At 44.9% G+C, this 13,563-nt stretch overlaps 1 protein-coding gene across 3 annotated transcripts in view; it reads right to left on the bottom strand.

Moving 5' to 3' along the window:
- The window catches only part of IL17RD (interleukin 17 receptor D), an 81,377-nt gene that overhangs the window by 25,213 nt on the left and 42,601 nt on the right, over window positions 1–13,563 (bottom strand). For all 3 annotated transcript variants that reach the window (XM_025377433.1, XM_025377432.1, XM_025377434.1), the window contains one exon: window positions 4,981–5,038. Coding sequence is in view for 1 of the 3 variants with exons in the window: in XM_025377432.1 (XP_025233217.1) it covers window positions 4,981–5,038 (58 nt within the window). In the remaining 2 variants the exon portion in view is untranslated. The remainder of the gene's footprint in view (window positions 1–4,980; window positions 5,039–13,563) is intronic.

Below are 13,563 nucleotides of genomic sequence, written 5' to 3'. Positions count from 1 at the left end.
GTTTACTCACTGCCACCTGTCAACGTAGCCATAGCAGCTGTACCACCTGGTCTTGCTAAATACACCTTCAAAATCTGCAAGTTTCCTAAAAAGCTGCCAAAAGCTTCCGGCCAGAATCAGGCTGTAACTTCAGAGAATGGCCATGAGCTGTTCTGACCACTCTTGCAGGGAGAACCATTCACCATCCCCAGCAGACACCACTCATAATTCTTATGCTGCTTCATCCCCATTTCTTTCTCAGTGATCAAACTTGAACACCCTCTCTTATATCTCCTGCAAAAGATCATCAGTTCCATCAAACATCCAAACCTGTCCATTACCCCTCTGAAGCCCGGGTGTTTCTCTTTGGGGTAAAGCATTCCAGGGGACTTTGTAAGCAGCTCTGTGAGTCTCCCTTTTTCTCCCTGTAGATGTTACTGCACATTTCTCATTTTTATGACTAAAAATGTTCATTGCAGACATTTTCAAACCACAAAAGACTATAAGAAAAATATAAAAGGCATTCATAACCTCTTACCACACAGGTGCAATGAGCATTCTAATGAATACCCTTCCAAGCCTTGTTTTAACATGCACATAATATTCCTCCTTTTAAATGTATTAAAGCACAGCATACATACACAAAAACGCACCCCCACACTTGTAAAACTCCATCCTTCATGCTGCCTGTATTCTGTGTTATTGCCTGACTACATTAGGCACACTCCCTTCCTCCACTCAACTCCATCAGCTTCAAAAACAGTCATATTTATATTTCCTTTTTTCTTTTTTGAGATGGAGTTTCACTCTTGTTGCCCAGGCTAGAGTGCAATGGCGCAATCTCGGCTCATGGCAACCTCTGCCTCCTGGGTTCAAGCGATTCTCCTGCCTCAGCCTCCCGAGTAGCTGGGATTACAGATATGCACCACTACACCCGGCTAATTTTTGTATTTTTAGTAGAGACGGGGTTTCTCCATGTTGGTCAGGTTGGTCTCGAACTGCCGACCTCAGGTGATCCGCCCACCTCAGCCTCCCAAAGTGCTGAGATTACAGGCGTGAGCCACCATGCTTGGCCTATATTTACATTTCAGTATTACTTCTTTCAAAGGATGTTAATAATGCCAAATTCTACTTCTAGTGAAAATTCACTCTCAAAGCAATCAACCTATGTTCTCTGGGTAAACAAGAGATTTTAGAATAGGAAAAAATTTATAACATCTGGTTTAACACCCTCACTATACAAATGAGGAGCTATGAGAGATCAGCTCTTACCACTTCTATCACAGCACACAGCTTATTGCCACCAATATGAGTTCTGAATCAGAGGTGTTCAGCCTGCAAAAACCCTGGCTGAGACCAGGTTCCCAAAATATTAAAAAAAAAAAAAAAAAAAAAGCAAGTTCCTGTCATACTTGTAAAGTTCAAATATTTTGATTTATTGTGGTCCATAATGAAAGAGAATCAAATGGCTCTGAAAAGATGCATGAACAAGAGCAAATAATAGTAGTTGTCATTGTTTTCTTTGTTCATTCCTAATGCCAAAATTAATACTGTTTGGGTTTCTGTAAATGTAGTTATGCAATATGAAGTCTAAGAATTTTTTTTTTTTTTTTGAGACACGGTCTCACTCTGTCACCCAGGCGGGAGTACAGTGGCACAATCTCAGCTCACTGCAACCTCCGCCTCCTGGGTTTGAGCAATTCTCCTGTCTCAGCCTCCTAAGTAGCTGGGACTACAGGTACATGCCACCATGCCCAGCTAATTTTTGTATTTTTAGTAGAGACAGAGTTTCACCTTATTGGTTAGGTTGGTTTCGAACTCCTGACCTCAGGTGATCCACCCGCTTTGGCCTCCCAAAGTGCTGGGATTACAGGCATGAGCCACTGCGCCCAGCCAATATAAAGTCTAAGAATAAGAAATTTTAATATAACCTACTTGGGCATACCAAGAATGTAAAGGAAAAAACATGGAATTCAAGGCCAAAAGAGGCAGAGAGACTTGTAAAATTTAATTTTGACTTAACGGCAAGACATTTGCTTCCTGTATAACATTAAATGACAAAGGAATAGAAAAATATGGTTTTTAGTAGTTTTGTTGAAAACCCAGTAATTGGTTCTTAGTTATTTCAAACAAGTTATTTCAGTTGACTAGTAACCAGTCAACTGAGCAGTAACAGGAACTTCCTTGTGGAAGACAGAAATATCTTTTTCAATGGAAAATATGGAATAGGTTTTTCTACACAGCCTGGATCCAATTATTAGCAAGTCCAAAATTTTGGATTCTGATTACAAAAACTTCATGCTCAAATGACATTTTCCCAAAATGCAACTGAGCTTCATATGTCTCAGGAGTCAATACAAGCTGTGAATTAAATTTTAATTAAATGTTGAAGAATTAAAAAGAAAGTAATGACTAAGAGACAGGCATAGGTATGTGGGCCAAATATTTGGTATTATGAAGAAAACAGCATGATACTTTAAAGTTTTACACGGAGAGATCCTCCTTCACAAATGCCATATTAAATTAGAGATACAAATGCTTGTTTGCAGCTGACAGGAAAATTCTGAACGCTTGAATGTAATACAAGATCTGCTAGGACCAAGAGCACATATTAGAAATTCACTTTGTAACTCAAAGAAAGATCCCTTACACCTCTTAGCTGAATCAAGTATCATGGATGTGCAAATCTTTCATTAGCATCTACCCAACATTTACCCAGAACATATATACACCACCAATGTGAGCTGCCTGAGTTGCACATGTAAGTCCTCACTGGTTAGCCTAAAATAGCCATTCCAGCAACTGTGGGTGTGAATCTGACACACATATTTGTATCTTAAAATTGTTAGATTGTAACCACAACTTTTACAATCCTGCTTTAGCAGTGATTATTCTAGAGGCCTCAGTGCAACCTAAGCCCTTTACTTACATTGATTCATAACCCTGTCCAAGAGATGAATCAGATGCCAGAAGTTACTAAATATGAGTCAAGTTCCTTCTTGTCATTTTTACTTCAATTATGGCTCATAAAGCTAAAAGGATCACAATTCTATACAACTATCTTCTTATGAATGAAAGGAGCTGCTTAGAAAAAGCACCCCCCATGCCCTCAGAAAACAATTCAGCCAGAGGCCAGGCACAGTGGCTCACCCCTGTAATTCCAGCACTTTGGGAAGCTGAGGCGGGCAGATCACGAGGTCAAGAGATCAAGACCATCCTGGCCAAAATGGTGAAACCTTGTCTCTACTGAAAATACAAAAATTAGCCGGGCGTGGTGGCACGCACCTGTAGTCCCAGCTACTCGGGAGGCTGAGGCAGAAGAATTGCTTGAATCCACGAGGCGGAGGTTGCAGTGAGCCGAGATTGCGCTACTGCACTCCGGCCTAGCAAGACTCCGTCTCAAAAAAAAAAAAAAAGGAAAAGAAAACAATTCAGCCAGAGTCACCCTTTCTTGAGAGAAAGGGCAAAAAATGGTGTTGCATTCCAACTCCAGTTGGACTGATTTCTATATTAATAGATATTAATTAATGAATATACATTGCAGTCAGATCCCAACTTGAGCAGTTATAAGCATCACCTCATTTAAAACTCAAAATGATGCTAGAAGAAGGAAACTAAGTTTTATTTTAAAAAAGAAAACTGAAGCCTGGAGAAGTCAAATCACCAGCCACAGCTCATAAAACTGGTAGGTAGGGCAAGGCACAGTGGCTCACACCTGTAATCCCAGCACTTTGGGAGGCAGAGGTGGGCAGATCACTTGAGGCCAGGAGTTCAAGACCAGCCTGGCTAACATGGCAAAACCCAGTCTCCATTAAAAATACAAAAACTAACTGGGTGTGTGGCTGGGCGCGGTGGCTCACGCCTGTAATCCCAGCACTTTGGGAGGCCGAGGCGGGCAGATCACAAGGTCAGGAGATCGAGACCATCCTGGCTAACATGGTGAAACCCCATCTCTACTAAAAATACAAAAAATTAGCCAGGCGTGGTAGCGGGCACCTGTAGTCCCAGCTATTCGGGAGGCTGAGGCAGGAGAATGGCGTGAACCTGGGAGGCGGAGCTTGCAGTGAGCGGAGATCACGCCACTGCACTCCAGCCTGGGTGACAGAGCGAGACTCTGTCTCAAAAAAAAAAAAAAAAAAAATTAACTGGGTGTGGTGGCAGGCACTTGTAATCCCAGCTGCTCAGGAGGCTGAGGCATGAGAATCGCTTGAACCTGGGAGGTGGAGGTTGCAGTAAGCAGAGTTCACGCCACTACACTCCAGCCTGGGTGACAGAGTGAGACTCTATCACAAAAAAAAAAGAAAAAGAAGAAGAAAAGAAAAGATAAAAGAACTGATAGATGGGGAACTGGGGTTGGAGCCCAGGCCTGGTCAGCGATGGCCAACCAACTGCAGACTGTAAACCTCTGGCCAATCTGGGACCCAGATTCACACAGATTCACCTTGTGTGAATTTCACACAGATTCATTCTGTGTGAAATTTTAAAAATAACTGCCATTATTTAAAAATGTTTATACAAAAAGCACGAATTTCCCACTATTCTTAGAAATCAATTTGCTACATTCAGTGGGAATTCCTCATGGCCACAATATTTGGAATTAAGGAGTCAAGACTCCCCTCAGACTAGACATGAGCTATTCAGTTTGCCATACTCTCCACCATTCCCTAGCACCCTGCACTGGGGCAACTTTGTTTATGTGTTCCTTGCTGGGCCATACTGGCAGTTATGTCCTTAACAACACATACAGATAAACCCCAAGGAACACAGGGAAAGTCTCCTTACACAACTTTTCTGAACACTATGGAAGACACTTGATCTGGTCAAGCTCCCAAATACTTGAGTGGCTTAATTGAGACTGAGCTGCTTTAGCTGTTGACAAACCTGAACAGGTTCAGAAAATTCCTCAACCCCAAGACTGCAGCGTCCTTGATTAAGCATGGCTATGTAATCTTTAGATGACTCAAAGGGCTCTATTCTTTGGCAATAAAGGCAGTTACTTACTGTCATATTTGAAGGTGATGTTGTACAGCCCACTGTTTCTGCTGGCCGGCCCCACTCCCTGTGGGAAAACAAGAGAACACGATGCAGAGTGAAGCCAATTTGCTCTTCCAACACAAATCCCCATGGAGTCCAAATGCAGGCAGCACTGCTGAGACCCAGGGTCATGCCAGTCCCCGGACATCGTCCACCACTCTTTCTGCCCACTTCATGGCCCCCCACAGCTGTCAAACTCCGGCCAGCCCAGGAGATTCCTAACTGCCAGGCCATAGGGATCATGAGCACTCACTTCTGTAAAACAATAGGGGCAAGCTGTTCTACGTTTAGGGGTTAAATAATAATTCATTAACAGTAAAATTGGGAGAGAGACCAAGAGCTGCCAGCTGGAGCCCTTCCAGTTAGATCCACTTTGAGCACTGATTGGTCATAAAATTCGCCTACTCCAGACGCCCTCATCCGCAAGCTCTATTAAGCCACAACAGATAGGCAATTCCTCAAGTCTAAGGAAACTGGTTTCTCATTTCAAGACTGGGAATGAGTGTGGGAATAAGTTGTTACTTTTAATGAGAAAATTCTTCACTGCATCCATACCTATGCTTGGAATACATAGTGTGGGTCATAAAAAAAAAAAAAAAAAGAAAAAGAAAAGAAAAGAAAAAAAGACTTTAAAAGGCCTAACTCTTATTCTTGGTGATGTGGTCATTAGCCATCTGCACTCTTAATACCAGGGCTAACAACTGTGCCAGACTTCCCACTTTAATTATAGCATCCACAGAGTGAGCCCCGGAATCCTCCTGTTGACCCCACCTTTTCCACCACTTACCCATCATGAGAAAGAGCAGCTACAGATCTACCAACTCCAATTTACCTGTTTCTGTAATACTCTGCAAATGTGCCATTCAGCATTAATCACAGAATTCTCCAAAATATGTTAATTCTGAAATGCTAAATGATGGGAAAATATTCCAGCCACACAGCTAAAGTTTCCACTGAACAAGAAGGATGTTGGAGGGAACCATATGCTGGCAGCCTGGCATTTAATGGGCAATTGTTACACCAAAACAAAATGTGGAGAACACTTCTGATGGAGCCCAGGGTTTCTGGCCACAACCACATGACATCCATATGCCACAGGCATGTTCACGCTGCTTATCCTGAAGCCAGGCACACCCACTGAAAGTGTATCCCTGAATTCAGATATACATGGGCCTTAGGAAAGCACAACTGGGCAGAGAGGGGCACATGGACACACCCACCCAACCCCTACTCTAAGGTGAGGAATAAGTAACAGAAAACCTAAATCCACATGGCACGCCAGCTCACAATCTACTGAAGCTCCCCTTCTTCATAGCTTACCTTCCTTCTCCAGCTTTCCTCCTTCTGCCTCTCTCCCCACATATACAAGATTCCAGAATTCCTCACCTGAACTAAAACACTTTGGAAAGTGTTGTGAACTTATTAAAATCCTAAGAGTGTCTATAACTGCTTAGGGACAAGACCACAGTTTGTACAACTAAAGGCTGCTCAACCTGCAGATGGCAGACTCCAGAGTAACACAACCAGGTAGGAGACCAGGAACGAGACAATCCAATCCCCCAAGACCAAAGCCCAAGATCCCCAAATCACACTCTTCTGTGCTCTTATAAGCCCCCAAGACATAAACTCAATCCCCATCTCTTAGGAGCCAGACGTTATGCCAGCTATGCTGGCAAACAAAACAGCCACTGTCCCCCACCTCGTGAAATGAATTAACATGGGGTTCATTATTTCAAAGAAGAGTAACTGGGTAGGTAGATTATATCCTAGGCATGCAGATAAATTTCACATCACACCGTGGCCCTCCAAGAATGCCGTTTAGATGGCAAAACAAGGTATATATAGCAAGGGTGAAAGAGCCCGGTGTTAGGGAAGTACAGTGTATGAAATACCACAAGACAGCCCTTGAGTAAGAATGAATGAAGGACGGGTAAGACAACAGGTTCCAGAAGCTTAACAGGGGGAAGGATAACTGGGCTAGAATGAAGAGGAAAGCAGAGTAGCATCATGGGAGGAAAAGGTAATCTAGAAGCCAAGATTAGTACCTCAATCCTCCCATCCTCCACTGGATGCCCGATGGCAAACCACTCTACTCTAGGGGTTCCCAACCCCTGGGCCCTGGACTGGTCCTGGTCCATGGCCTGTTAGGAACCAGGCCACACAGCAGGAGGCAGTCAGCGGGCGAGCATTACCACCTGAGCTCTGACTCCTGTCACATCAGCAGTGGCATTGGATTCTCATAGGAGCACAAACCCTACTGTGAATTGTGCATGCGAGGGATCTAGGCTCCTTATGAGAATCTAATGCCTGATGGTCTGAGGTGGAACAGTTTGATCCCGAAACCATTCCCTACTGACCCCCCCAGTGCATGGAAAAATTGTCTTCCACAAAACTAGTCCCTGGTGCTAAAAAAAAAGGTGGGGACCGCTGCTCTACACCACTGGGTCTGGGTCTCCTCAACTGTCTTTTTTTTTTTTTTTTTTTTAAGAATTTACATGGCTTTCCTCTAGGAGGTGGTTTTGAGGAAGATCAAATGAAGCCAGGTACAGGAGGGACTTCTAAAAGGAAACACATTCCATCTAACACCATGCTTCCTGGTGCATAGGGATCCTAGCGACCAATCACCTTACCTTACTTGTCAGACGTAGCTTTTTTTGTTGTTCCAGTTTCCTTATATGTCTTTTGTTTGTTTCCTCTATATTCCTATTGCAACATACTATTCACAGGTATTTACTGGGCAATGGCCAATGCATTGTGGAAAGGAGCCCAAGACAGTGAGGTGTGCTATGCCATGCATTCAAGAACCTAAATCCCTCCAAATAAAGTCTCTGTGATGTGTGTGGAGCTGTTCAGAGGGGGGCCCAGTGAGGCTGGCCTAGAAGGAAGGTGAAGCTTACCTGTGGCATCCATTCACTCTCTGCTGAGCATTCCACCTTGGCCTAAGACTCACAAGGCTGGGCACTCAGCTATGAACCAGACCCAGGTCTTGACCTCAAGGGGCTCTGGCCACGTGCATAACTGCCCTCGCTCCCCTGCTTTGAGCCCTTCACTGGCTCCCTGCCCCTCCAGATCATTCCTGACGTGACACCTGCCTACCTTCCCAGTCACTCCCTCTTACACCTTATAAACCCTTTGGACACTACAGTTCTGCTTGGAAAATGTCCTCAGGCATGCCTGCATTCTCAGAATCCCCTCCTCTTCTCTTCCTATCACCCAGGTCAGCTGCTTGCCACATCACACTGTGTTCCTGACACATCGGTCTGCCCGCTACTCACTTGAGGGGAACATGGTAATTCATTCCCACAATTGGAGTAGCATGGCACTTTTAGGGATGTAGATGCAAAATGGTAGTTCCAATTCCACAGAAAATCAGAGATCATAAGACCCCGTGGCCATCTAAGCCTGGTCATGGAGCTCAGAAGCAGGAGAAAACATCCCAGGTATCAGTTCTTACATGCATTTTAAAGACCTTTTGGCAGGGCGCAGTGGCTCACACCTGTAATCCCAGCACTTTGGGAGGCCGAGGCAGGTGGATCACCTGAAGTCAGGAGTCCGAGACCAGCCTGGCCAACATAGTGAAACCCCGTCTCTACTAAAAATACAAAAAATTAACTAGGTGTGGTGGCAGGTGCCTGTAATCCCAGCTACTTGAGAGGCTGAGGCAGGAGAATCTTTTGAACCTGGGAGGCAGAGGTTGCAGCGAGCCAAGATCGCGCCATTGCACTCCATCCTGGATGACAAGAACAAAACTCCATCTCAAAAAAGCACACAAAACAACAACAACAAAAAACCTTTCACTCCTGGAATTCCTCAAGTGCACAGCTTCTCAGCACATGCATCACAGATGCTCTATCAGGCTGTCCTTAGCTCAACACCCAAATAATGCTTCAGCTGCTCTAGAGCCCTCAGAAACCACCTTAGCAATGGTATCCCAGGCTAGCCCATGGTGCACTTCTATTTTCTTTACACCTCATGATAGATAGAATGATAGCCCCTTAAACATGTCCATATTCTAGTCCCCAGAACCTGTGACTATGCTATTTTACAGAGCAAAAGAGACTATGGAGATGTAAAGTTCAAGTATCCTGAGATGGGAAGAGTATTCCGGGTTCTCCAAGTGGGCCCAATAACCACAGAGTCTTTATAAGAGGGAGACAGAAGGCTCAGAATCAGAGAAAGACATGTGACAATGGACTGAGGAGAGAGAGAAAGAGAGATCAATTTGAAGTACTGGTTCTGAGGTCAGAGGAAGGAGGAGCTAAGGAGCCACAGAATGCAGGCCACCTCTGGAGACTGAAAAAGGCAAGGAATGGATCCTCCCCTACAGCCTCCAGAAGGAGCCAGCGCAGCCAACACTTTGATTTTGGCCACATTAAGATCCATTTTAGAATTCTGACCTCCAGAACTATAAGACAATAAGGTAGGTCATTTTAAGCCACTAAGGTTTTGGTTATTTATTATAGCAGCAACCGAAAGCTAATATACACTCATATAATTTCAGCTGCAATATGGATAAAATAGATCTCTATGTCACACACACATGGCACGTGCTGTCATTCCTCCACCCTGCCCCCTAGCACCTGGAGCTGATCCCTGTCCTTGTGTTCTCCCCAACCCAAGCTTCAGGCAGGCATACAACATGGACCCATCAGAGCTGCTGCTTGAGATTCTGCTGTCCTAGATGTGGGCTTCTGTGGGCTGACCTGGGGCTGACCCCAGAAGCAGAGAAGTGGTTAAGACAATGGGTTTTGGAGTTACGCAGATGTGTGTTTAAACCACCACATTTCCAGCTGTGTTACTCTGGGTAAATTTCTGAACCTCCCTGAGCTATAAAGTGTTTGAATAGGCTGGGTACAGTGGCTTACACTTGTAATCCCAGCACTTTGGGAGGCCAAGGCAGGCGCATCACCTTAGGTCAGGAGTTCCAGACTAGCCTGGCCAACATGATAAAACCCCGTCTCTACTAAAAATACAAAGATGAGCCAGGCGTGGTGGTGGGTGTCTGTAATTCCAGCTACTTGGGAGGCTGAGGCAGGAGAATTGCTTGAATCCGGGAGGTGGAGGTTGCAGTGAGCCAAGATCGCACGCACCATTTCACTCCAGCCTGGGCAAAAAGAGTGAGGCTCCATCTCAAAAGAAAAAAAAAAAGTGTTTGAATAAAACTTTGTGGAAAGCACTGTGTGACATGACATATATCAAGTGCTCAGCATAGCATCTGACACACAATAAACTCAGAAATGTTTTACATTATCCTTCCCAAGAAGGTCACTGCCTTAATAAGCAGGTGAGAGTTGTACTGCAGGACAAGTTACAAAGAGATACATGAGGAAGACTGGAGAAAGGTCACAGGTGGTGTATTTCCTAGGTATGAACTGCCTTCTGCATCCAGAACCTTGGAGGATTGTGGAAGATAAGACAGACAGGTCAGGGCAAGGTACTGGTAGGCACTGATCACCAAACTAAAATGCATTCAACAGATGGTCATGGAGGCCCAGTAAGTCCAGTTCTATTAAGGGCATAGGTTGGATTGGAAGAGGAGAGGCTGAAGACAGAGCCCAGGAGGACAGCCCTCAAAACCCCTGCCTATAGTCCTGGACCTGACACATAGTCCTTGATAAGTATAAGTTTTCTGCCTGAATAAATGAATGCATTATTAAGCCAAGTAATATACCCTAAGAACCTAGCTTGGTGTTACACTGATTTATGGGCTTAGAATGAGGGCCCACACTAAGAGAAAACAGATAAGGCAACTTACAAGGCTGCTGACCAGCTTTGCAAACTGTTCTTCAGGAAACAATTCCAAGCTTATAGCAACTATACCGTTTTTGATATTTAATGAGCTGATGATTAAAAATACTTGTCTGTTGCCTGTTACTTAAAAACTATAAATGCCAATGCAGTGGCCTCGGGGTGCCACATTCTTAGTTAATTAAGCACCCCCATTTGCTGCACTAACGGGTAGCTTTTAATTTGTTCCAAAGGGAGCTAAGCAGCAAGCCCTGGCTGCCTGGAGCGCTGCTATGAAATTCCTTTGGTTAGGCCAGGCGCAGTGGCTCACGCCTGCAATCCCAGCACTTTGGGAGGCCGAGGCAGGAGGATCACCTAAGGTTGGGAGTTCGAGACCAGCCTGACCAACATGGAGAAACCCCGTCTCTACTAAAAATACAAAAAATTAGCCGGGTGTGGTGGCACATGCCTGTAATCCCAGCTACTCATGAGGCTGAGGCAGGAGAATCACTTGAACCTGGGAGGCGGAGGTGGCAGTGAGCCGAGATCACGCCCATTGCATTCCAGCCTGGGCGACAGAGGGAGAATCTGTCTCAAAAAAAAAAAAAAAGAAAGAAAGAAATTCCTTTGGTTGGTGCTCTATGGTCAGTAGGGACGGAAGGAGCAAATCAGAACATAATGGAGAAAACATCTTTAACTCAGGAAGGGAGGGGAGGATAACCCTTAAGGGCTCTAAAAGAATAAAATTCAAAAGCTAAAATCCCACACCACGCTCCAGCCATATGGCAAAGAAGCAAAGGCCTGGATACAGAGAGGCCAGCAGCGGAGCAGGATCCACAGGCAGCAGCCAGGGGCAGCCATGAAGGTGATCAGCCAGCCAACTTCCTGACGGGCCTTCGGGCATTCTAAGCCATTTGAAGACACTAACTTCCCAGAGCAACATTTCCAATTCACCTCCAGCACAGCTTAACTGCCATTTTGGAAAAATGCATTTCAAGAAGAACTGTGCTAAATATAGCACCCCTCTTCCAGTGGAAGGCAGGCCAAACTTTCGAATCAAGTAAGGAACGTTCAGAAAGCCAGTAATGTTTTAGTGAACAGAGTCAGAGTAAAAATTTAAATAAGAGCATTCGCACAAAGAACTGAGACTTTTTTTTTTTTTTTTTGAGACAGAGTCTTGCTTTGTTGCCTAGGCTGGAGTGCAGTGGTGCGATCTCGGCTCACTGCAACCTCCGCCTCCCAGGTTCAAGTGATCCCATCCCCTCAGCCTCCCGAGTAGCTGGGATTACGGGTGCCCACCACCATGCCCGGCTAATTTTTGTATCTGTAGTAGAGACGGGTTTTGCCATGTTGGCCAGGCTGGTCTCAAACTCCTGACCTAAGGTGATCCACTTGCCTTGGCCTCCCAAAGTGCTGATATTACAGGCATGAGCCACTCACTGTGCCCGGCCAGAAGATGGTTTTTTAAAGGTACAGCTAGTAACTACTTAAAACTAAGGCCAACTCATATATATATATTTTGTTGTTGTTGTTGTTGTTGTTGTTGTTGTTTTTGTTTTTTGAGATAGTCTTGCTTTGTCGCCCAGGCTGGAATGCAATAGTGTGATCTTGGCTCACTGCAGTCTCCACCTCCTGGGTTCCAGAGATTCTTTTGCCTTAGCTTCCCGAGTAGCTGGGATTACAGGTGCCCACCACCATGTCTGGCTAATTTTTGTATTTTTAGTAGAGAGGGGTGTTTCCCCATGTTGGTCAGCCTGGTCTCGAACTCCTGATCTCAAGAGATCCGCCCACCTTGACCTCCCAAAGTGCTGGGATTACAGGCGGGAGCCACCAGGCCCGGCCATACTTTCTGTTTTTCTATAACATATTCTCTATCTTGGGCTTCCAGTGTGTAACATAGCAGACAGTGCTGTGAGGCTTAAAATGTACAACGGGACTAACATCTTTGTCTCTGACCAATGGATATGAGAAGGGTGAGACGAAGCAGAATATGGGGCCATTTGACTCCATGCCAGTTCAGATGGTTTCATAAACAAAGACAGACCCCACTTACTTCAGTTCAAACCTTTAACAACAACAACAACAAAAAGTCGGCAAAGGCAGAGAAGCCCCAGGTGATGTAAGCTGAAGAGAATGCTGGTGAACCCTAAACACAGGGAAAATAAATCAAAAGCCGGCCTGGATCTATTCAAGATATTCCCTCCACATTCCCAGGAGCTGTTCTCTCTCTCTCTCTCTCAAATTGAGATGCAACCAACTTCAGAAATGAAGGATGCCAGCAGTCTGATTTGGAGGTGAGGTCTTGGATGCATAGCAAGGAACACACAAGCTCTAGGGGAGTGCTGCTGGGTTCCCACCAGCAATTACCACATTGGCCCAAAAAGACCCGGAGATCTTAAGCTAATTAAAGAGATTTGCTTGGGGGAGTAGGAAATCACTACTCCAGAGCATGGCCTGTGCACCAGACCAAAGCCGTAATCATGATTCATCTCTGACATGTTGCTAATCAGCACACACATGTTCCTAATTTCACGCTCTCCAAAGGAAAGCTGAAGGGACAATTGTTTCTGAGCTTTAACATGAAGCCGACCCATGCCAAATGACCATGTGTCCTGCTTATCAAACTGAGAGCTCTAGTTTTCATCTGAATTTCTTTTCACTGTCCCACCCCTCCACTCACTCTGCCCCCCGAAATCCATTCACTAAAGATGAAGATTTGTTAGGACAGTGGCGTGAGTTGTTTCTCTGACAGCAACTTCTCTAAATGACGGTGGCCCGAATGGAACTGCATATATATATATATATTTTTTTTTTTTTTTCTTT

This window comes from Theropithecus gelada, chromosome 2 (genome assembly GCF_003255815.1).
Source record: "Theropithecus gelada isolate Dixy chromosome 2, Tgel_1.0, whole genome shotgun sequence".
In the NCBI taxonomy this organism is placed as follows: Eukaryota; Metazoa; Chordata; class Mammalia; order Primates; family Cercopithecidae; genus Theropithecus; species Theropithecus gelada.
Note: the sequence above shows the minus strand (reverse complement) of the source record. Positions and strands in the feature narration are given on the sequence as shown.